General features: G+C 40.9%; 2 protein-coding genes across 14 annotated transcripts in view; one reads left to right on the top strand and one right to left on the bottom strand.

Annotated features, from left to right (window-relative positions):
• The window catches only part of LOC127377892 (neuron navigator 1), an 85232-nt gene extending 67933 nt beyond the window's left edge, over positions 1-17299 (bottom strand). For 10 of the 13 annotated variants that reach the window (XM_051426174.1, XM_051426177.1, XM_051426178.1 and 7 more), the window contains exons 1-4: positions 17175-17299; positions 13991-14174; positions 9374-10296; positions 8448-8539 (exon numbers count right to left, since the gene is read on the bottom strand). In XM_051426174.1, the coding sequence (XP_051282134.1) occupies positions 8448-8539; positions 9374-10290 (1009 nt within the window). In that variant the 5' untranslated portion in view covers positions 10291-10296; positions 13991-14174; positions 17175-17299. Of the gene's footprint in view, positions 1-8447; positions 8540-9373; positions 10297-11022; positions 11069-13990; positions 14175-15308; positions 15365-17174 lie in introns of those variants that run through there. The other 3 variants (XM_051426176.1, XM_051426186.1, XM_051426175.1) reach the window with 3 other exon arrangements.
• Positions 17300-18667: 1368 nt separating this feature from the next.
• On the top strand, positions 18668-23209 carry LOC127377920 (G2/M phase-specific E3 ubiquitin-protein ligase-like). The gene is made up of 9 exons (XM_051426247.1): positions 18668-18711; positions 19256-19339; positions 19454-19651; positions 19749-19835; positions 21116-21369; positions 21459-21581; positions 21983-22123; positions 22524-22659; positions 22735-23209. The coding sequence occupies exons 2-9, from the start codon at positions 19279-19281 to the stop codon at positions 22950-22952; spliced, it is 1218 nt and encodes a 405-aa protein (XP_051282207.1). The 5' UTR covers positions 18668-18711; positions 19256-19278; the 3' UTR covers positions 22953-23209.
• The last annotated feature ends 1139 nt before the right edge of the window (positions 23210-24348 follow it).

The raw sequence follows: 24348 nt of genomic DNA, 5'->3' as shown, positions 1-24348 counted from the left end.
GACCAGGATCCCTTGCTTCAAATACCTACAGGCTCTATTCCTGTAATCCTACCTAGCACACAGAGGTCCGATAAGAGAGGGACATTAACAGAGAGAGAGAAATAGTATGATGTCGTCAATTCTCATCTGTCTTTATTTCCATTAGAGGTACTTGTGATGGCACATAATGAACTTTGAGTCAACCATTACACATTAACAATCAATACAGCTACTTGCGATATAATTTGTTTTTGTGTATTAATGCATCCTGTCTGCATAAAGTTCTTGTAGCTTAACTGGTGGAGTGTTTATCCTCTGGGTGTATTACCGTTAGTGCACTTCACTTTCTCTTGTATGCAAGCAGCAATGCCTGCAGCTGTGATGATATCAGGTCTCAAACTGTTAGGAGCAGTATTCAAACAAGCAGGCTATTTGGCTAATGCCCGTTTTTCGGTTACATTTGCATAAACTGGTTGACACTTCAACCAGAGTAAAAACAAGCAATGTCTTGTTTGCTCGCATTCCACACTCAATGTTAGAGGTACCTTAAAAAAAACTGCTAATTTTTCAACAGTACCCAAACTGGCTCCAACTGACCCCAAAAATGACAACGACACGCATTAAGGTACACGCATTAACATGCACAGCACACTTCCCAACTACCTAACATCCATCTGGCCTTGACTGAGTGTGTGTAATACAGGGGCTCAGTAGCAGACAAAACACAGACATACATTGGCTGTTTTATTGTGTAAAGGCCAAAGCCATCAATTAGAAGCTGCTAGCTTTAATAAAGGGCCAATGTTGAGGTGGTTATGCCACACTGAGGCCAGAGCTGTGTGGTGACAGTTATGGGGGCTCTGGGGGCTGGTAGCAGGCCAGTAGGGGGGTAAGAGATGTAATTTAAGGCTAATAGGCGCTGTACATCAGCTCTTATACCTCCCTGATGAGGGATTAAGGTTAGTCAAACGAGGGTGACCACGTACAAGGCAGGTCTGTGTGGCGCACAAATGTACGTGCAAAGACACGAGTCAGTGCTCTTGAAAGCACGTACACACACAGGTAAAGTGTGTGCTGGCAGCACACAGCCACTTGTTTGTTCTAGTACTCGTCTCTCTGGCTCCACAGTCTAATCACTTTAATATATGGCTGATGTAAACATATATTCTCTCTCTGTTTCTCTCTCGCCACACACACACACACACACACACACACACACACACACACACACACACAGAGCATGCTGTCTATGCAGGGTGTCTGACCGACCTGAGCAATCTGGCCTGACATCAGAGAAGCTAGCAGTTTTGATGAGTGCCAGTGCTCACTATTAGTCTACACATTCATCGCATAGCAGACTCACACATTCAGTACGTCACAGAAGTGCGTGTGTTTGTGTGTGTGTGAATGTGTTTGTGGGCTGACCACAGTGGCTGAAGCCATGGGAAATTTGCTACGACGATGAGGGGAAACAGTTCCATACACACATAAAGACACTTTTAACCAAAGGTAAGTGAAGGTAAGAGAGACAGGTAGACAGAGATACAGGGATGAATGGCTAGATTGAAAATAGAAGAGCGACAGACAGACGGACAGACAGACAGACCGACTGACGGGCAGAAAGCGGCAGCATGTCTCTGTACTTTGCATGAGTATATTTGCCCTAGCATCTCTAAGCAGTTAGGAACAGATTCGCCACTATATTTCTACAGAGCAGTCATGTGAACTAGCCAATAGGACACACACACACACACACACACACACACACACACACACACACACACAGACACTGTGTGATGCATTATATGGATGTTTACAAGGTTACACAAGGTCACCAAGGCTTGAAAGGAAAAGTACTGCAAGAGAAGAGGACAGAAATGCTGCTTTGCAACCAATTGTATGAGAGTGCCTCAAACTTTAAGAGGAACGGCTCCCATTCGACTAAGCAGATGGGATGCGTTCTCACTTTCACCCACTCACTGTCGTCACCCACTCCCTCTTGGTTCCTCTTGTTTTGCCTTTTTTGTGTCTAGTACAAGAAAAAAAAATTGTTCTAAAGATGAGACAAGCGTGAACGGGGTGTAGAAGTGAGAAGAAAATGACGAAAGTGAGTGTGACTCAGAATAGAAGATGAAGAAAAACACGAGCGAGTCAGAAGAGGACAGAGCAGACACGGTGAAAGAAGTCTGCTGGATGCTACTGGTGAGGAAAAAGGAGAAAGAATCTAAGAATGCAAAATTATAACGCAGAAAACAAGGCAATGAGCAAAGTGAGAGGAGGAGGAGGAGGAGGAGGAGGAGGAAGGATCTTTGTATGTGTGCCAGAGGAGCAGAGGAAGCCTGTAAGACAGAGAGAGGATATCCTGCCTCACCGCCTCACCACTCCTGCTACGTTTGCTTATGTCCGCTAACACGCTAACGCATAGGGTCCACAGGACACAGGGATGAATACCAGACAGTGACACATACACAAGGGACCGCTCACAGTCACACACACGCCGGTACTGCACCAACACAATAACATGTCTATTAATGTCCTGTTTACGCACAAAAAAACTGAGAAGGCAAATGTGATCCATACAGTGTGTGGCTTCCTAGTCTGAGTCACAAATGTATGTGTGAATGAGAGAAGGAGTATTTTCAGTGACACCTATTTGGTGGTCTCATTCAGTGCTGATGATGCACACCATGAGTCACTGGCTTAAGCATTTGGGCAATTCAGCAACTTAAAGGCTATCCATGGTAATAATATGAGTTTATCACTCATGTTAACTCCTGATTCCGGAGGCACAAATGTTAATCCAACAAAAACACCATTCTCTCCCGGGGGGGAATGTCACACACTCATCATGAATCACACACAGCTGAGCGCTGAAAAACACCATACTGCCATCCGGGAGAATGAGGCACGGGAAACAAATGAATTTGTGTGTGTTTTAAAATGTACCGCTCTTTGTAGACGCTCCCTCACAGTGTTGACATTCTCAGCACACTTCCCAGGGGTATCCCACAATGCTGTGCTGCAGAGGCTGGTTACCTAGTTACGGCGTGGTGTGCATACAGTATAGCAGAGATGGATATCATCAGCATGTGTGAGCGTGTTCACTTGTTTTTAATAATTCGTGCTTCTGTCGGTAGGAAACTGCACTCGCTACAGTAAAGTAGGATATATAGTAATATGTAAATACAAATGTAAAGCATGAAGATACATGAGGAGAACATGAAGCAATTAACATCAGGAATCTTCACCCTAGAAGTATGTGCTCATATTCGAGTGTGTGCTTGATTCTCCATGGGTAATTAATTTGACAGATAGATGTCTTTGTGACTCCATTCCTGTGTGTGTGGGTGTGTGTGGTCCCACAGAGAGTTGGGGATGTTACACACATGACTGACTCCATAACTCGACTCCCTGGGTTGGGAGTCACCCCAGAGGTCAAAACAGGATCTTGAGTGTGTGCAGTCATTCACCCATTCCTCAATTCACCCTTCTCCCTGCTTTCTCCCCTCCTTTATCCCGTCGCTCTATCTACCGCAGACATTACTGTGAGCCTCATGCATTGTAAGGAAATGTCCTTGGGTGGAGATAAGGAGGAGGAAGACACAGGAGGAGTTGGCAGCTCTGTGTTGGTGCTTTGACATACAACGGGTTGATGACTCATTGTGTGACTCAAGAATGAGGAGGAGAATGCGTGAATTTTTTCACTTTCATTTATGCATAATGTATATGCATTTGAGCCTTTCTGTTCATGTATGGATAATGCGCATTCATGTGTACGTTTAACACACTTCCCACTCATGTGATGTCTTCACTATCAAACTCACAACTTAATCTAAACATAAATCCCTCCAGCTGTCCCGGCATCAGACTGCACAACTCTTGACAGGTCAAAGTTAAGATCAAATATAGAGTAGGGCACGACATTAAACCCTAAATAGTGATTACTGCCTCGGTCCTGGTGATAAGCGAGGACATAATCTAGTCCACGCTTATGTCTGATCATCTTCCCAAAGCTACTAAACCACTCATCACTGTCCAAGGCCAACTCGGCATATGTCTCTCTGATTAGATTGGCCAAAGAGGATTATGCACTGTCTAAGAGTAGATGCAGCTGGGGTTATGAAAATGCTATTCACTAGACTGTCCAGGGGCATTAAGTAAATGGTGAGCATAAAATTTATAAACTGCAAGCTGATTTCATACCTTCATTACTAAAGATTTGCTGACTATCCTAAAAGTGAATCATTATAAAAATGTGTTTCTCGAGGGAGGCTCTTTCTCTAAGGGCTCCCAAAATACATTAATCCTTTAAGTATATTCCAGTTGTATACTCACTGTTAATCACATCCAGTATGTAATAGTGTTGAGTGTAGAATAAGCGAAGACTTAAAAAAAAAAAAAAAAAACTACTACCTTTACAGGCCTTTCCACTGGCTTTAAAATGTGCCAAATTCTCTCTGTGCCATTTTTACGCCCTTATTTTTGCCAATATTACAATCAAAACTACAAAATAGAATACATTATGACATACTTGTGACTGATTTGATACAATCAAATTAATTAAAACAAATTATGTCATTGCTCTGCAATAGGACAAACCATTTGACTAAGAATTTGAAAATACAATAAATGTTGCTTTTCCTCACTGCAACTGAATTCAGCTTCATATTCTTCTGCAAAATAAACACATCAGCTCTCAGTTATTTCTACACTGATTGTTGTCATCGATCAGTTTGTATCATGAAATTTCCTTACTTTAATTTTCCACAAAAATTAAATAGTAATGTGTAAGGCTCTCTTACAACACTACACACAAAGAGAAAAATACACTTGTTGTTTGTGAGGTACTTTTGAACTTTACAGCATTATACGGAGAGATTTTTATGCTACTTAGCGTCCCTCACTGATATAAATGAGGTAGACAAAATAATAGAAACACCCGTCGGTATAACAAATTCCGGTACAACAGCATCACAAACTGACTATGTGTGTGCCACCAAAATGACGATAAAGTTCATACAACACCTCTCTAAAACAGTTTCAATTACGAAAGTAGGATTTATTATTATATTAAGACTAAATTAAGAGAACTAGGGTCATTATGTAATTCAGTATAACACAATGCAAGTTGGCTCATTGCAACTAAATTAAATTTTTGGCTCACCTTGAGAAACACATCATGAAATCTCTGCTCCAGAATGTGTGACTGTTTCAAAGGAACATTTGTCAATCCCACACTTGGAAAGTACAGTTCTTCTTGTTTTCTATCTGGGTGTGGGATACCGTACAGTGTTTCATATCCTTGTTTCATATCCCAGAGTTCTCAGACCAGATGAAAATCATAACCTCCTGGAAGCATTTGTATAGTTTGTGTAAGTGTGTGTGTGTGTGTGTGTGTGTGTGTGTGTGTGTGTGTGTGTGTGTGTGTGTGACAGACAGAGAGAGGGGGGGATACAGAGAGAGAGAGAGAGAGAGCGAGAGAGAGCTGACGGACTTTGAGAGTGTCCGTAGGGAATATCAGGCCATACCCTCACTGGGAGATGAAAAATGATACGCAGTCCACATCACATTTATCTTTCAAACACCATCTGTGTACTGTCACACATGCATACATCAGCACACATACACACACATGCTCGGACATGAACGCATGCTCAAGTACACCTCTCCAGAGAGCGACAAGGTCAGGAGGTCTGTGGTCTAATTGAAAGACCACATGGTGCTACAGTCACATTGAATGTTCAGGTCTTCATTAGGGTCTTGAATAGACGTAAGAACAGATTATGTTACTGCAGATGCAATCTAATGTGGGCATATGGAAAACATTCAATTTGTGGAAAACCACTCTTACCATAGTCAATAAAGACAACCAGAACCAAATCACATCACGTTGCCTTGCCTTGTGTCGTGTGTTCAACCAGAGCATCTGTCATCTTATTGTGCACACATTTTCTGTTTGTTCTCTTTCCTTCTTACACAAAACAAAATCCATCACCCCGCTGACCTTATCAGGTCTCCTCTTTTCATCTCTCACCCTTCTCACTCTTCTCCTTTCCTTCCCTCCAAACTTTGCTTTCCTCCCAGTTTCCCTCCCTTCCTCCGCTCCCTAAATTACAGTTATTATGGTGTCAGTCCACCCTCCATGTAAATGCAGCTTCAGAGGAGTCTAAGACAATTTAGTTCTGTTTCTAACGCCTTCTAGGGACCAATTACAAGGCCACAACCATAGTCCCAAGACAGCCAGGCCTTTAAAGACTGGGGCTGGTCCACCATGAGATGCCACCCCCCCTTTCCACAACCAGCTGGTTAAAACCTCAAAAAAGCCTTTAAAAGGTTTTATTTGCAAACAGCTCTATTCTGGTGGCTACAATTTCAGACAGGCCAGATCAATATAATAGAGAGCTTTAAAGTTAAACTAAGTGTTTGCGGCATAATATATATGTTCAAAATAATACTATTATTGTATTAGATGCACATTTTATCTCTGTTTTTATACTCTGTTTTCTGTATCATCATTCTCTCAGAAAGAAGAAAAGGGGAGATGCAGAGCTCTCTCCTTCATTTTTTCTGTCCAAGCTGACTCTCTGACGCTTAAGTTCCAGAGATTTTGCTGCTACAATAAAAGCAAATAAAAAAACAAAATGTTGCTAAATGTATCTCAGTAAATTGTATTACCTACTCGCTAAAATATGCTAACTAGCCTTAAACAAAGCAGAAAACTGAGCCTGATAGAAATGTCGTTAGTTTTGCAGATATTTGATCATAAACCAGTTTATTAACCAACACAGCCACTAGCATGACTAAAACATTGCGTTTGTACATCCACTACAGATTCAGTGTATACTGTAACCCTTTATACATACATACATTTATACATTTCATTAAGTTTAAGCAACCTTAACAGACAGAAAAGTAATATTTGGCCTTTGATCTTGTCTGAATGTTTAAGATCACTGTCCTGCAACATTGTTCCTAACACTGGGGACCATGTACATAAAAAGGTGATGATTTAAACAGCATTCACCCAATAGGGATGGGAAGACCCTCTTCCAACCTTAACTTGAAATTTAGCACTGCAGACCCACAGTCATTTTAAATTTAATGTGTAGGATTACTGCCAAACATAAAACTGTCCTGATACTTTCTGACTACGCTGTACATATTCTGTCAGATGTGTAAAAGCTAGGAGAGATGTTGGCCTGACCACGACAATGTATGACTATAGCTGCGGGTGCAGAGCAAACCATTACTCAGAAATATGAGTAGGGGGTCATGCTGGGACTGTGACTTTTTAGGTCAATGAAGCTGGAGAGGAGGAAGTGCAAGAGAGAGAGAGAGATGGAGATAAAGCGTGAGGGAAAGAAGAGTTCAAACTCCTCGACAGCTCTTGGATGAAGCTGAAATCAATGTGCATATAATGCTCCCTGGCAGTGAGTGCCCCATTTCATCCCATTACTGACCCACATCACCCCTGTCATCTTCCTTCATATTAGCATCCTGAGCCCATCTCTCTTTCCCATCTCTTCATCCGGGAACCACTGTAGTCAGCAGAGCCCCAGGCTGAGACACCACCTAACTCCAAGCCTACTGCAGCCCACATAAAGACCAAGGCTCAGCTGGTGGTGGGAATGTCTGTGTATATATACGCACAAAGTAATCAGAGAAAAAAAAGAAAAAACGAGACTGACTGAAACCAACAGCTGTAAGCCTGAACATTTTTTGATTTGAATGATTCCCTGATTCCCAATGTTTGTTCTATGTGTTGGGTATGTTTTCTGTTACATGTGTTCAGGCTGCATACAGGCTTTTTGGTTGTTGACGCTTTAGGTCTAACTGCTAGTGACTTGTCTGCCTACAGAAATTAGCTTAAATATAAAAAGTGTATACAAAGTATTTAAAATATGGCAAATATTTGAGGAAAAATGTAACAATTACAACAATTATATTGATTAATCTGTCAATTATTTTCTTTGATTAAATGACTATTCAGGTAGTCCATAAAACATTATGAAACAGTGAAAAGTTCCAATGACAGTTTCTCCCTCTTGAGGCCTCATGAGTAGGACCGTGACAGAGACATTTGGACAAAGAATGGTTGTCCCTTAGTCTTCACTGAGTCTATTCAGGTTCCACAATGAGACCCAAAGGTTGACCGTTGGCATGTCTTGTCTGACGCCATTTACGGCTCTTTCACAGTAAATGTGTCTGTCAGAAAGTAGGCATCCGTACCTGCCAACGGGGCTCTTGGCCTCTCAGCGCCCTGATGCTAACTGGGCAGACAGATCTAGACTACGTTTAGTTGAGCAAAAGAAAAAGAGAGAAAGGAAGAGTGATGTGTATTGTGCAAAAAAGATGTGGAAGTTTGGATAATCTATGTTTGACTACTTACCTGAGTGTCAGTGTGTGTCTGTGTGCGTGTGTGTGTGTGTGTGTGTGTGTGTGTGTGTGTGTGTGACAGTGGTTCTAACCTGGTGTTAGGTCATCACAACAGACTTCTATGGATCCAGATGAGCAGTCACTCAGTTCATCCAGTGAAAAATCGCTCTCCTGCACTCGCACCCTGTAAGAACATCATGGACACAGCCATCACACATCTGTTGCTGTACATGCAAATCACTTCAATATCACTGATTACAATCAAACACACAATGTGTGTAACCCTGACTTCCATAAATGCAAATCAAAGCAACAGAAAATCACTGATAATGAACAAAGCACTGAGGATAATTTCATCATTATAAAGGTATAATAAAAGAACTGAAGTTCTTGTCTTGATGTTTTATTTTTTTTACTTCATAATGTATAGAGTATATTGTGCATTCAGAGATTCTGCTTTGAGAGATGAATTCTTCACAGATTGATTCATTTAAGTAAAACACCACACACCACTCAACACCACACATCAGACACAGTAACACTGCATTTCTTTACTTACAAAATCACTCTTTCTTGTTTTTATCCCACATCGTGAGAGACTATGTGTGTGTGAGAGAGAACAATACACTGAGTCAGCCCAGAGGCTGTCAAGAGGACACTTTAACAATCAGCTCTGCCCCAGAAAACACAGTGTGTGTATATGTATGTGTGTATCCTTGCACACACGTATTGCTGGAAAAGATACAGAAGAATTAGAATGAAAGGGCCACAACAGGCCTCTAGGGCTGGCTTTTAGTAACTATAGCGGGACTCAAAGTGTGTGTGTGTGTGTGTGTGTGTGTGTGTGTGTGTGAGTGTGTGTCAGTAGAGAGGGGGATCATAAAGTGCTAGAGAGTGATCATATGATAATGACAAGAGAATGGTTTTACAATATGTGTCAGTAATTGGGGGCTCATGATCGTATGTGTGTGTGTGTGTGTGTGTGTGTGTGTGTGTGTGTGGGGTACAGACCGCTTACCTGTAGCTGAAGGGAGCCACAGTAGCCATGTTGACTCTGGGTGTGTGAGTCTCTTCAGATTCAGCCTCTTTGTCTAGGATTTGATCGTGCATAACAACAGCCACCTTTGACATTACTGGCATGGTGAATGTGATTGGTGGCAGCGGCAGGGGACCAGGAGAGGAGGCCGGGCTGCTGTCCTCAGGAGTCCCCATCTCCTCGTCTGATTGGCTGGTGGAGCCACTGTGACCTCTGATGACATCGTAGCTCATCTGAGCGAAAGAGCGGAGGTTACCATTGTTCACCATTGTAGACTGGGCTGGAAGGTTTTCTGGAGGCTGTTCCTCTCTTTGTGGCACGACCTCACTCGTTGCCTGGGATACAGTGTTGGAGTTGTCTCCTCTTCTGAAGTGGAGTGGTGGACGCAGGTTGCTGGTTCCCCATGTTTGGTTCTTATTGGTGAAAGTGTTCCTGTTGCGATTGCCGTCATGTGGAAGCTGTGAGGGGACGTGAGGCAGGTTGGATTTTCCCAGATCCAGCGTATCCTTGGAGTGAGGCGGTGGTATCCTTCGCTGGGTTATTGGGCTGTTGTAGGCAGAGCGTGACACCTGGGGAGCAGGTAAAGCTCCCATCCGTTTGAAGAGCTGACTTTTTAGGCTGGGGTCTCTCGTCAGGTCCCTGGAGGACAGCCCAGGGATGCTGGAGCTCCGTGGACATAGTGAAGGAGAGTGCGTGGGTGTGTGCGTGGGTGTGTGCGTGGGTGTGCGGGTGGGTGTGTGTGTGGGTGTGTGTTTAGGGGTCTGTGTTAAGGGCCTGGGCAGGTCAGACCGGCGGCGAGTGTCTGCTTTGGGGGAGGAAGGCAACAGGCTGTGTGGGAGGGGGATTCCTGATGAGGGAGGAGCCCGGGGGGGCGACTTCACATTGATACCCCCACTCATACTGGTCTACATGGAGAAACACAGGACAGAGACAATTATAATTAGTTCAAAAGATGAACACTGATGTTAGTGTCCACAGCAACAATATGAGTCACAAAAGCCCCCCACCCTCCAACCACCCCTCCACAAAAAAGTTTGTTTTTCCATTTTTAGGTTTATTACACTGTGTTAAAATCTAATCTAAAGTTTAATCTAATCAGGTAAACTACAATTTGTTGTTCTCGAAGTTAAACATCCATGGTATGTGAGCATGTGAGTCAAGCACATATGACAAACTGTGTCATGGTAAACCACGAGTTGAGCTTATTTTCAGAGAGGCAGGAGTGTCTGCGCAATCAAATTTGCCTGCTGGGAGTTCAAAACACTAACACAGCTTCACACACACGCACAGACACATGCTCACAGCGACTTCTACCAGCTGCTTTTAGAGCGTTATGTTCTCACATAACTGATTTTCTCCACATAATGAATTCAATCACACAGACTCCGACAGTCACCCAAACACACTGCTGCTCTCTTACACATTACAGCTTCAGAGGAGGTATGGGATCATCCTCACCTGATTTGCTTTGATTCCAGATATTCAGTTTCTGTTGCCCTCTCAGAAACACAGAGCCCTCCTAGAAACTCTAAAAGCAAGCTTGATATTCTGTGCGCCCTTCTGTTCCACACTAACCACAGTGAATGTTGGTCAAGTGACACATTTCATGTAACGTCACATAATTTAACTACCTTGTGCTGCTCTGCTGAAGGGAAAGAGGACGGGGAGGCTGTGAAGCTGGAGGACAGGTGGGGAGGGAGGGGAAAAGGGAGGAAACAGCAAGTGTAGAGTGAGAAGGATTACAGCAGTTGAGAGAAACAGATAAATTACTCTGCTATCCCCACAAAATGCCAGAATCTCACATGAGTTTTTGGAAAGATCTAACTTATTAATTTCAACATGAAAACAATATCTCAACAGTTCAGATTTATTATGCTGTCCCAATTTCTTTGTGAAAATGCCTGCATATATGTTTTTTTTAAAAGTCTGTCTACACAAAGAAAACATTCTGAGATTTTAACTGTGAATGCTTCAGTTAGACCTATAACCGTCTCACTTAACAAAGTGAACAAATCATGTTGCTGTCGCTGTTCAGACGCACAGAAGAAGGTCAACAACTGCTCGGCTCACACGTTCAACACATACACATGCACATTGTCTGTCTTACTTTTTACTTCCTGTACAGCACTTTTTCTTTGAAACAGTTCAGTACAAATAGATCTCATTATTATAATTATACACATACTCACAAATACGCAGATTTAACGCTTAACCCTACTTGCCCTTTCTTAAATAGCAGAAATTTAGCTGCCAGAAGATTTCTTGGGAAGCTGTCTTTAGTAAAGCAGAGATGTGTCAAATTAAGCCATCAAAGTCACGAGGATAAAATGTTGGATTATTTAACAGCGCATTTAATCGCATAATGTGGATCACACAAACACACACACATTTTCCCAGCAGGAGAAAAGGGGTTGACTGCTTCAGCTCATAAACTCACACACATACCCAGAAATAACATTTTAGTGTACACAGGAAAGGTTAGCTCCTCTGTAGGAGACCTCCCTTTCACCTACTTATAATATCCGACACACTGACACAGAAAATGTTGCCAAGGATGGGTGCTCTATCATAGTTGACTCAGTGCTAATAAAAACCTGCACAGCAGCATATAGTAGCAATGATGCAGCAGTAGGTAAACAGAGACAGATGTTATCATCCATCCTGCTTTCCTCTCATTTCTCTCCCCAAATTCTTCTTCTTCCTCCTCCTCCTCCTCCTCCTCCTCCTCTTCCCCGTATCCCCCCATCTCTGTTTCTCTCTGTCTCTTTTTTCTCCTACTTTCTCTTGGGAGGCCAAGTCACTAATAAGCATCAGAATTTCAGTCTGATACAATTCCTGCTAGGATTTCCAGAAGCACAGGTGCAGTCTGGCTTTGTGTTTATCTGTATGGAAATTGGCTATTCCCTGGGGATACACTGGGGTCATCCCAGTACTACTGCAGCCCACGTAAGGACATACCGCGGGTATCAGCTGTTGGTGGGGATGTCTGTGTGTGTATATACTCAGAAAGTAATCAGAGAAAAACAATAAGACATTTCTGCTGACTGAAACCAACAGCTGTAAGCCAGTGAAAATTCCCTGATTCCCTGACACATAAGGTGATCTTTGTTAAATGTGTTGGGTATGTTCTCTATGTCATGTGTTCAGACTGCATACCGGCTTTAAAGACAAGATCGTTCTGTATCATTCTGTTACATAAGTGCATTTACAATAGTTACATTGTTTGTTGGTTGACACTTTAGGTCTAACTGCTTGTGACTTGCCTACAGAAATGTGTTTAAATAAAGAAAGTGTATACAAAGTGTTTAAATACACACTTTTTGGTCTTAGGGTTTGGAAAAATAGTTTAGTAGTTAGTGCTGCAGCTAACAGTTTCCACAAAAGGTCATGAAATAGTAGAACTAATGACAGTTCCCTGAAGTCCAAGCTGATATCTTCAAATTGACAGTATTGACTAGCCAGTCCAATAAGTTCAAAGATATTACATTTACCATGGTATGGTATCATATATACCAGAAAACAGCAGCATTTTTAGAAACTGAAACCGGAGATTTTCTGGCATTTTTGCTTTAAAAACGAGTTAAACGATGAATCAAGAAATGAATCGAACGGCTAATCGATCTGAAGTAGCTATTTGCTTAAAGCTCCATATATGAGCCTCTTGACTAATTATATTATGTGCAATAGTGTTTCTGTGACATTCATAGATATAGATCTTACTTATGTTGTATTTAAGCAGAAAGAAGTCAAAACTAAGAGCAGTTTTAGACGACACATATTTTTAGTTTTTTGTTGGATTTGACTGAGCCAATGTGTGGAAGAATGCTATTACAGAGCATTTCACCAGTCCTCTCACTTATTCTGCAAGGATGGTACTGACATCTGCTGGATATTATGTGCAACAGCATCAGCAGAGACTCTTCTTCCTTCAATCATCTTCTATTCTGTCTAATTATCTATCTCCACATAGTCAGGAGATGAACAACATGAGACAGTTAAGAACACATTTCCCCACAGTCATACATGACAGGTCAGGTATGTACTTCCTGCAAGGAGAAAAAAGGATAGCGTGGCAGCTGGCATTAGATGTTGGCTTTTAACTTCAAAATCACATTACACCATTTTAGCTCCTCTGTCCCATGACACACTCAGTCTGAACTGAGTTACTGTACTTCTGATCAAAGAAGCATGCATACCCTCTCACTCTCACATACACAGCCCCATCCCTATGATGAAAACCCTCTGACTCATCACAAAATCAATAAATGAGGTGGTAACACAGGCTTCTCTGTGAACTCAAGGACATTAGCAGAGCCTGTGTGTTTGTGTGTGTCACCCAGTCTGGAGAGTCTACAATAAATGAATGTAATTACCTCCATAATGACAACAACCAAAACAACAGCGATAATGTGCTGTCATAAATCATTTTACAATATTCTAATGTCACCCAGTGGTGCAAAAAACACTCAATATGATTTCCTGGAAAGTCACAGTTTTCTTAGAAGAAAGTCGCAGCAGAATAAAAATAACTACATCTAAAGCTCATAAACTGCTAATTATGGCATGTGCCAGATCTACTGTCTCACAGGAGTGTCTTACCTGACAGTGGGGTATTGGGTCCTTCGGTGTGCCGTTACGCCGAGCAGCTAGAGCCGGCAGGAGGGAGGTCACACTTCTCCAACGTCCCAGGAACAATGGGCTGTTTTTTCCTGGATCACTGTTGCATCCTCACCACCGCCCTCCCATTGGTCCGCAGCGCCTCACCATTCATCGAGGCAGGAAGCTGTGACAAACAGGAACATTTTCAGCCAATCAGGGGTGCACGTACCGAGGTGACTCATTTTCAAAGTCACTTTTTTTGATTAAATCAGTGTTCTCATCTTTTGGCAGAAAACGTCATTTCACACACACACACACACACACACACACACACACACCCACACCCACACACACACACACACACACACACACACACATGCAAAATGTCTGTTTGAACAATGAACTGATGACTGTTTATGTTATCATGAGTCAGTAGCTCAAATGGAAATTTACTTGGCTTACATGACCCACAATGACCCATATTCTGTCATCCTCAACAATGCCACAAAATAGCATTTAAGTCATCTAAAAACCTAGTAGTCAAAAGTAGTCCAGATTGTCAACTGCACAGGCACGCGGTACTGTAAAAATGTTTGTTAGAAGGTTTTAAATGCAACATAGTACAACCACATGGAGAAGTCATCGGCTGAGGAGTCTCAAGATTTGTACAGAGAAAGTTTAAGTCACTCAGAACCTTGGAAAAAAGAGACATGTCAGCCACACACGTCCACTCATTATAGAAGCAAAGACAGACAAACACAAGCCCCCACACAAACTAAACAGGACAGAGTGTAATCAGACTACCAACCACATAAACATTACCATGTGTGCACAGACAGTTTTCCCTCCATTCTGATTCACTATTACAACTCTTCTCCACATCGTCCAACACTCTGGACTGATCTTTCTATAATGGACACACACTACAGTATGGATGCTGTGCATGCTGCACTGAGTCATACAGCCCCTACAATGCTGACTCAGACGGATCGCATCATGTCACCCCCTGGTTGCGATACACCCCGACCTCTATCATCCCCCTCTTTTCATCCCACTTAAGCTCTGCCTTTCTTTCTGTTAACCTCTCACTTCCACTCTACCGCCATGCCCCTGTTACGCAGCTGATTGTCACATCACTGTGAACATCACCATCATCCTCTAAAATACCGAGCATTTATCTGTTTGCAGAAACTTGCCTTCGTAGTTACATTTACACAAATGAGAGAACACAGATCCCCACAAACAAACAAGTGGAGAACAGTCACGTAAACAAATGCAAATATGAACCAATTAAAAATCATCACAAGGCTACACTCACCCCCTGCAAGCATCAGGATACAAAGCAGCAAGTGAGTTTGCGTCCGATCTGTATGCTGCTGAGTGCGTCTGGCTCAGTCCCTGCCTTTGCTTCTGTCTACTTTTGCCTGGCGGGCCTCCGAGCTGCGAGCATGTGTATTTGTGTGTGTGTGTCTGTCATTCCATTCCTCTATCACGTCATGCCGCTCTACTGCTGCCGCAGTACGCCTGCAGCCGTATCCCCGCCCCTCTCTTTATTTTTTCCTCCCCTCATCACAATCCCTATCTCTCTCTCTCTCTCTCTCTCTCTCTCTCTCTCTCTCTCTCTCTCTCTCTCTCTCTCTCTCTCAGTAATGGACCTGTTGGCTGTGCTCCCTCCCTCTCTGAGGTGAAATATAAGCCCAGCAAAAGCAGAGACAGGCTGGTCCATTAGCTGGATGAGTGTGGTTTGTGTGCCTGTGTGTGTAGGAGTATACTCACACATGGCCTGGTCTGTTATAGTGTGAGTAATACATAGTAATTAAGCAGATGTAGCCACAAATGTGAGAAGCCCAAACCCGTCATCCGGCTTTCGAAGTCTAATTGGCGGTCAGGGAAAGCAGGATGAAAAAAAAAACACTCAGTATGCTTAAGATAGATCCACTGACAACAAATGACAATGTGCATAAGCACACACAATCACACACATACATGTGATGTCTACATCTGTGCCTGTACTCTGTGAGCATGCCTGCATGAACCAGCACCCAGATGGAGGAACTGCCCATCGATCACTTCTGTAATCTGTCCCATACCTCTAATTAAAGAGGAAGAAGGCAGAGTGAGAAAGAGCAATAGGGCAGATACAAAGGAGGAGAGGGGCTGGACACAAAAGGGAGTGATGGAGGAATTAACATGTACAGAGTTAACCTTCTATTGACGTCTATTCCCAGCTGACAAATTGAGAGTAGCGACATACAACCCAGATACGACCTTGAACTCAGCTTCTCCGGTCTGTCTGTTCATCCTAATCAACCGCAGACTGTAAAAATCTCATCTCATGTAGCTAGTCCACTCGAAACATTTGATCCAATTTACAAACTGAATATATTCAGAATGCATTCGTTTTTTTTAGTTTAATAGAAAAGAATCTGGTGATTTGTTTTTGCTTTTCGATCTCTGTTCTCTCCCCAGCCACTTTCTGTCTTTCTCTGGGTGTCAGTCTCTTACTCTCTCTCTCTCTCTCTCTCTCTCTCTCTCCATTTCTCCATCTATTCCCTCTTCTCATATTTCTGCTGTGCTGGCTTACAGTTTGACACACTGACATAAGGGACAGTGCTGAATATTTAATGAAGATTGTGATACACAACAGGATCAGACCCATAAAATGTGTTTGTAATGCTCCTTTTTTACACTGTACATTTGGTAGCTTTAATGAGGGTTAAAGGGTTATTTTCTGAGAATGTAAACTTGGTTTTCTCTTAATCATGGGCTTGTGTGCTCATAAGTCATTGGACAGTCTTGATCTTGCAGCAAAGAAAAGCTCAAGAGCTCTCTGCCTGATCACATATTGATCAGGCACTGACCGGCTGTGCTACCACTCAACTTGGTCTGCAAGTCTCCATTAAAGAGATACATAAATAATGGAAAACGTGTCCCCCTCAAACTGCAGTATGCAAATAAATACATCAACTGATCAACCAACCATGAAAAATTGATAAATGCTATTAGGACGCAGCACATGGCCTAACAAGCACAGCACCTCCCCCACACATACAGTACAGAACATATGCATACTGGACACTGGAACCCCTTCCCTCTTATTCCCACACAACAAACAACATGCAGTACAGTATGCCCTCTATGCTGTAGACCACAATCACTTAATATCTCACCTCTAAATACTCACATTGATGTCAAGGCTGCTCTTCTGTTCAGCTCCCAATATGGGATTAAAATGTGTGGCACTCATGCAGAGCAAACACTCCAAAGTCAGCCACAAGCACAAAACACACTCACATGATCTGTTGCTTTGTCTCAGTGGCTCTGGAAACGGGAAGTGACTTGTAACAGAGGGATTATGGGTAGGAGCGTGCAAGCGTCTGTAAAGAGTGTGTGTGTGTGTGTGTGTGTGTGTGTGTTGGGGGGAGAGATTTAATGTCATAGCTAATCTTCTGATGTTCCCCAAGGCATATCCTCCCCCCATGAGACAGACCCTGACAGACGCTGTTGTGACAATGGGACACTTGTGTCACTGTCACCCTGAGCGGGGGCATATGGACAAATGGAGGGGGGGTATTCCAACATGTTGGCTGTCTGCAACATGGGGCCTCAGATGTGTAGTTTCACTGAGATGAGTAAAATAATTTAATAAACAAAAACACAACAGACAGGAGAAGTAATCATTATGAACAAACAGGAACACACAACAGGTTACTTAGAGGAAGTTACTGGTTCCCTTTAAAAAGCTGTATCTAATTACCACACTGCTGCTCAATCCAAAGTGCACTGGCATCCTGAGTTTGTCTCTCTGTGTGACTGTACCTCATGTGACCACACTATTAACACTGCAGTGCGTCAGAGTGACTCGTCTTACACTAGGGTGTCCCAGTTTGTTATGAGGCCAGGTAAAAGTAAGATTTCACATTAAAAAAGGTTGCATATCACAAGGCCAGAAAGGGTGTTAATGGCACTGAGAGGAACCAGACCTGCTGTTGTCAATTTCTAGTATCAATACTTTTCAAAATCTCAATTTGCAGCCAGAGAGCAGTCACCATTGCTGTAGCGGTTTAGTCCTGTTTAATAACAACAGTATATCATTTCTATGTTTATCTGTATTGTGGTTTGTGGTGAAACACTAAAAATGACAGATTTATTTTGTCTGATATTTGTGTAAAATTACAGATACCATCCATCCATCAATCGATGCATTTCCCACCAGTTATGCAAATCTGGTCACATCAGCGGCACAATGATCAACATGTCACCAGATAAAGCGAGTCTTAATCGCACAAAGCCATCTTGTCATTATTTTTGGTTCAGTATTGTCTTTAACTGGGTATTCAGTGTAAGGAAAATAGAAGAAGTAATGCACAGTAATGCACAAATGAGTTCTACGAATTGTGACAAGGGCAGGTGTAATGGCAGCAACATTGGAAGCCTATTCAGATTCATTTTGTAATACTTATTTCAACTGTTTGATCTAGTCCTAGTTGCAACCAGTTAGTAGTACTCAAGCAGAATCTGTTGACTATCACCTTTAAAATATGCCCTTTAAAAAGTGCAGCTGCCTTAGGCAAAGATGGACTCCTTCGGCTTTTACAATACCTGTACTGACAAGTTAAACCAGCTTAGACTACTGGGAGTTGAAATTCCCACCTAGACCCAATGTCAGCACTGACAGCAAACACAAGAAACAGAGCACAGACGGTCACAGATCTTCACAGGTAAGCACAGCTGCAACCTTCTTCTGACTATTACTTGTTCTTCTTTTTCCATGTTACTCTCCAGGTCCTGCATTAATCTTTCTAACATAAGAGCGTATGAGTAAAATGCTAATCTAAAGGCACAGTGTAAATTGTTTTATTAGGTTTATTAATTATTGAGTCAGGTGGCCAAAATTACTGCATAAAGTTTACAACTTTGTTGATACAGCACATTTCAAAAACGAGTAACAAAGAGCTTTACATGCATAAATCAGAGCAAAGCAATTCAAATGAATTAGGAAACGTTTTAGTTAGAAACAAATGTATCCATTACCCAAAGTCAAACGCAAAATAGTATAGATTAAAAAGCTAATTTTCTAGCTAATGGTCAGATATAAACATGACTGTCTTCTGCGAGTCACAGCATACCTTTAAAATGGCAGCCCTGTAATTTGAGTTTCTAGTAAAGACTTGTTTAAAGATAGGAATGTTATTTACAAACAGTGGATCTGTTTACAGCCTTGGCCATTCAACCTATACTTTACTATCTATCCTTTTCTCTTAGATTGTTGGAAAGGACTGTCCATTATGATCGGGTCACTTCCGACAGAAATGGAAGAAACTGAAGAAATTTCAACCAGTACCACAGGTGGTACATGTTTCTTTAATCATATGTTTTCCTTTGTGGACACTGTACATTTCAAATAGTTCATATTTTATTTTCATATTATATTTTGTTTTGTTCTTTTTGGTCCTGTCTCAGAGTGGAGAATGGTGTCAGATCCAAAACAAGCTGGTTGGTTTTTTTCACAAGAGCTTCTCCACAGCAACAGAGATTCAAACAGCCTGTTTCTGAGAGTGGACATCAGACAAGACAAGGAGGAGCAAGACCGAGCTTTGGTCACATTCTACAACAGAGACAATGTTCAGTGGACATCACCACTTCAATGCAAACTTCAAGGTAGTCACTCGTGAATTAAAAAGTACTACTTTTAACTAGCAACAAAACCACCATTTATCTCAGTTAAGCGCTTTATGTAAAATGTGTTGCCTTACAGGTGATGTTGCAACAGGAAGTGGGGTCGACCGTCACATGATGTCAACAGTGATTTTCAAGCTTATAAGTGGATTCCATATAAACTTGGGTTGGACACAACAACAACATACACACACAACCACAATGTTGATTCAAACTATTTACCAAAGTCACGAGTTTACAAACAACTGAATATAAGAGATACCAACTTCACACTATTAAAGTCTATTCAAGTAGACCTTGATCCTTAGAAAATCATTGATTAGTCAATCGACAGATCATTAATTGCTAACTAATGTGATAATCATTTAAGTCCTTTATCAATTTATCAATGATTTTCTATGTCTTACACAACAGTACCTGTAAATCTTTGGGGTTGAACATCACCATGGTGATCTACATTTCTCTCTATTGTATGACGGTTTATAGACAAAATAATCAATTAACTAATCAAGAGAATAATCAAACATGAAAATAAAAGTTGCGCCCTTAATCGCCTATGATAACTTAACTTACACAGTGTACATGTAAGCATAAATACGCTAATCAAACACAGCTTGTATTGGTGGTAATTAACAGGGTTGAAGTTCAGTTCACATGTTATTTAATACATTATTACAGTTTCTGTAACTACTTATCATACAATAGGTTGGAAATTGTGTTATATTCTTTCCCCATTGGCAAATTTTATATAGAATCTTTAAGTTACACTATAAATAATATAGAAAAATTACCAACAGACCACCTATACTTATTAGAAACTTAAAAAAGAAAAAAGTTTATGTAATTATAGAGATGATTTCTGCTACATGCTGTTGCAACCAGTCTATGCTGTCATACAAACATAGTACATAGCAATTAATGCAAATGATCAGTATGTTTTTATTACTTTATAAGAAACTTGTTTGAGTATCATCTGCACATTCAATCATTTCTTTCATCTGACAAAACAAAAAGTTGTATCAAAATTTAATTTATTTCGTTTTTATTGGGCATCAAAAATAACTGGGTGTTTTCCTGTTATTATTTTGAGGTGGATAATTAAATAATCAAGCGAATAATTTTCTATATTTGATACTCAAAAAAAGAGGAAAAATCAAATATTAATTATTTAATTAAATAAAAAAAGAACAGATGATAGACGGGCCATTTATGTGAAATTTATACTAATGATAAGGTGAACTATGGGTCCAATTGAACAAAAAACAGAAAAAAACTGTTCTAATATCAAAATATAAAAGTATCAAAATCTGCACTTACAATTCTATATAACATACACTGACTATACTCTACTAAAATGTAATTGCATCTTCATTCTCTGATTTATTTTCTTTTTAGTCATTAGTCTTGTGATCTAAATCTTCTCTTCTCAATCTATCACTGTTGCAGGAAGTGCGGCCATCGTCAAAATCTTCGAGGGTGAGCCTGACCACCTCATCCCCTCAGTTTCAGATGAACTGCTCGACAATAACATGTTCACCGTAGCAGGCCGGATGATTGGCCATTCCTTCTTGCATCACGGCCCGAGTTTCCCAGGACTCAGCCCAGCCATTACTCATATTCTCTTTGGAGGTTCGTTGGAGACTACTCCTGTGACAGTACAAGACTGTCCTGACCTCGACATCCGTGACACTATGAAAATGGTGAACATGAAAAATATTGAGACTGCATTGTAATTTATTCTATGCATGCTGCATCAATAAAACGTGTATTTCATTATGTTTTATTCCAGCTTGATGGAGATGCCGAATTAAAAGAATTTGACTCCATCCATCAGCTCTGCCTGTCATGGGACCTGCCAGCTCCAAATGCCACCAACAGGAAATGGCTGTCTGAAAAGCTTCTCTTACATGCTGTAATGTCAAAATGTCCATTTATTCTACTTTAGCTTCTCAAATGATGTTAATTTATTCCAAAAAATTGTATTCCAAAGAGCTTAATTCATTCTTAATTTGTTACACTTTTTTTGCTTTTTGACAAACATATTTTTTGAATGAATGGCAGCCAAGCAAAAACTCACAAAAAACCCACTGACATCAGAAGAATCCAACAATAAATCTTCCTCATTCAACTCACAATCATCGAAAGCCAGAAGCCTGAGTGGCTTTTTGTATTTAAACTATCCATGTGACCTCACTCAGCTGTGTCTCAGATTTTCCAAGAGCTATTCTTTGGCATCAATTAAATAACATACATATGAAGACATTTAATCATTGCTTATGATTTATCTATAATGCAATGTCTCCTGTATTGCAGGTTATCGGGCAAACAAGGCGTCAAATCTATCAGTTCAGAAAAGGCTTAAAAGAGACAGGACTATGGCCACTTCTCATTCAGAGAAGAGACATCATTCCGATCCTGTTTCCCAGAGAATCAGAAGCACAAGTCACTCCTCAGGTACAACAGCAAAGGCATCTAACAGTCAACAACTAAGTCCAATGGGCAAAAAAATGGCCCTTACTCATGGTTTCTTGGAATTTTGACAATTGTGCTGAAACAAAAAACTGTGAGAAAGGACAAATGTGCACCAAAAGGTTCAATGAATTACAAATAACTACACAAAGAATGCTCCCTGATTTGTTACAGTGCCCCAGCGTTAAATACTACATAAACTTTCTTGATTTTGTTGTTGAATTACCTTTCCTTCACAAAAACTTAAAATCCAAGTTTATTGTTCTAAGTAAGAAATAGTCCATAAACAACAATTGTCGAGGAGTTCAGATTCAGTCCCATAGCACTGTAAACTGCACCAATCTCAAATATGATTAAATACAGCTGGAGTTACATGTGATTTCAGATGCTCTTGGATTGCATCATATGGCCATCATCTATAACTGTCACCTTTGAGAGCTACGAAGTCAAAGATGAAGATGAGTCGGATGCCATAGATGTATCTCGAGTATCTGGCTACTTGAAAACATTTATTGATAATGGTATGTATGACTATTGTAGCTATAATATTTTTGAAGAATGAAGCCTCATTAACAGATGCTTTTTTTTTAACACAGCGTCTCCAGCTGAGCTAAAGAGTCTCGTAAAGTTCTGGATAGGATGGGAGGTGCCAGCCACAGAGATGAAGGTGGAAATAGTAGAGGCCACATTTCCAACAGCTGCAACGTGTTTTGAGAAGCTGAGGCTGCCAAGGCATCACACAGCATACAAAACATTTCATCAAGATTTGTGTACTTGCATATCAACCAGTTACAGCGGTTTTGGCTGTGCCTGAAGTGGAATAATGTTGAATAATGTAGTGACAACCATCATGTTTAGGCTGACTGACTTTTATTTCCCACACCGACCATTGTCTTATGACATATACCTGACTGAAGGTGGAATTTCTGTGATTTCCTTGCCTGTTCACATTTATATTTAATCTTCTGTGGCAGCTGTCTGAAAATGTATTAATAACTAGACACTTTTTCTCTTGTATAAAATCTTGTATATTGATTCATTGCCTTGAAAATACAATGCCCTGCAGTAACATTTTTGTCTTGCACCCACCTGAATATTTCTGTATGGATGTGCACACACTTGGTCCCTCTCAGCAACTCAGCAATTTAGGACAAGACAGTTTTTAAAATTTTTTAAGACTTTGCACAGCTACAAAATGGATCCACAAAAAGCTTTATACAACTTATTTTAAATTTGCAGTAGTTCACCCCCAGACATGTAAACGGACTTTGACGTGTTTTTCTTTTTTTAAACAAAAATGCCAAAATAATCTATGGCACCAGCTCCTCGGGTTTCAATATTTGTTTGAAACATTTTCAGATTTTTTTATCTTAGAATATATTTAGGTTTTGGCCTGTTTGTCAGAAAAAGCTAAACATCTGAAGATGTCACTTTGGACATTGAAACTGTGACTTTCCCTATTCCAATTAGTTGGAACCCTGAATTCAAACAGTTTTAAATGTGCTGGTACTGTTAATGCATATACAGGTCAGTATGAAACTCAGGGTCAAGTTTAATGTTTGTATGTAGGGCCTTCTAGCTTTTCTATTGGGAATCAGTACCCACAACAACCACATGATGGTAGCAAAGGTCAACCATTGAATCCACTCTGGTCCTCACTCCATTTGTATTTATGCTTTCTCATCCATTAAGCATATCTGAGTGACCTTTACCAGCTAGTCCCTAAAGGTCATTTAAGGTTGAGGTGATAAAGTGCGAAGGCTGGAATTACTTTGAGATTGCCTCCTATTTACTGTGTAAGAGGAAAAACAGCTGATTTAACATTTGACTCTTCAAATGTATTATCTGTTAAAGGTTAACCTCTAGGCAAATAAAAAAAATGTGTGACACATTTGCTGGCTCATAAGATAAAACATGGACTAGAAGAAAAAGAAATTCTGAAAATAAGAAGCTTAAGAGTCATTCAAGTTCATTCTTCATGGAGTCAACCGGAAGGTTATCAGTGTATACACTCTTTCACCCATTCTTACCGCTGCTTAAAGAAATATAGCAAGAAAACAATGTTAGGCAGATCAACAGATCCTATTCTCAGGTTTGCATATGTTACAATACAGGAATGTTGGCAATTTCAGGACTGGTTTAGGCTTAAAGACAAAGACAGACAACTGTCAACACTAATACACACAACATAATAACACTGGGGTTCACCC

This window comes from Dicentrarchus labrax, unplaced genomic scaffold, assembly GCF_905237075.1.
Source record: "Dicentrarchus labrax unplaced genomic scaffold, dlabrax2021, whole genome shotgun sequence".
Lineage (NCBI taxonomy): Eukaryota > Metazoa > Chordata > Actinopteri > Moronidae > Dicentrarchus > Dicentrarchus labrax.
Note: the sequence above shows the minus strand (reverse complement) of the source record. Positions and strands in the feature narration are given on the sequence as shown.

Excerpts from the sequence above, each read along its gene's own strand:
- LOC127377920 (XM_051426247.1), top strand. The coding sequence starts at position 19,279 with ATGATCGGGTCACTTCCGACAGAAATGGAAGAAACTGAAGAAATTTCA. Across the intron at positions 19,652-19,748 it reads ACTTCAATGCAAACTTCAAG|GTGATGTTGCAACAGGAAGT; the intron begins GTAGTCACTCGT and ends GTTGCCTTACAG. Across the intron at positions 22,124-22,523 it reads AAGCACAAGTCACTCCTCAG|ATGCTCTTGGATTGCATCAT; the intron begins GTACAACAGCAA and ends ATGTGATTTCAG.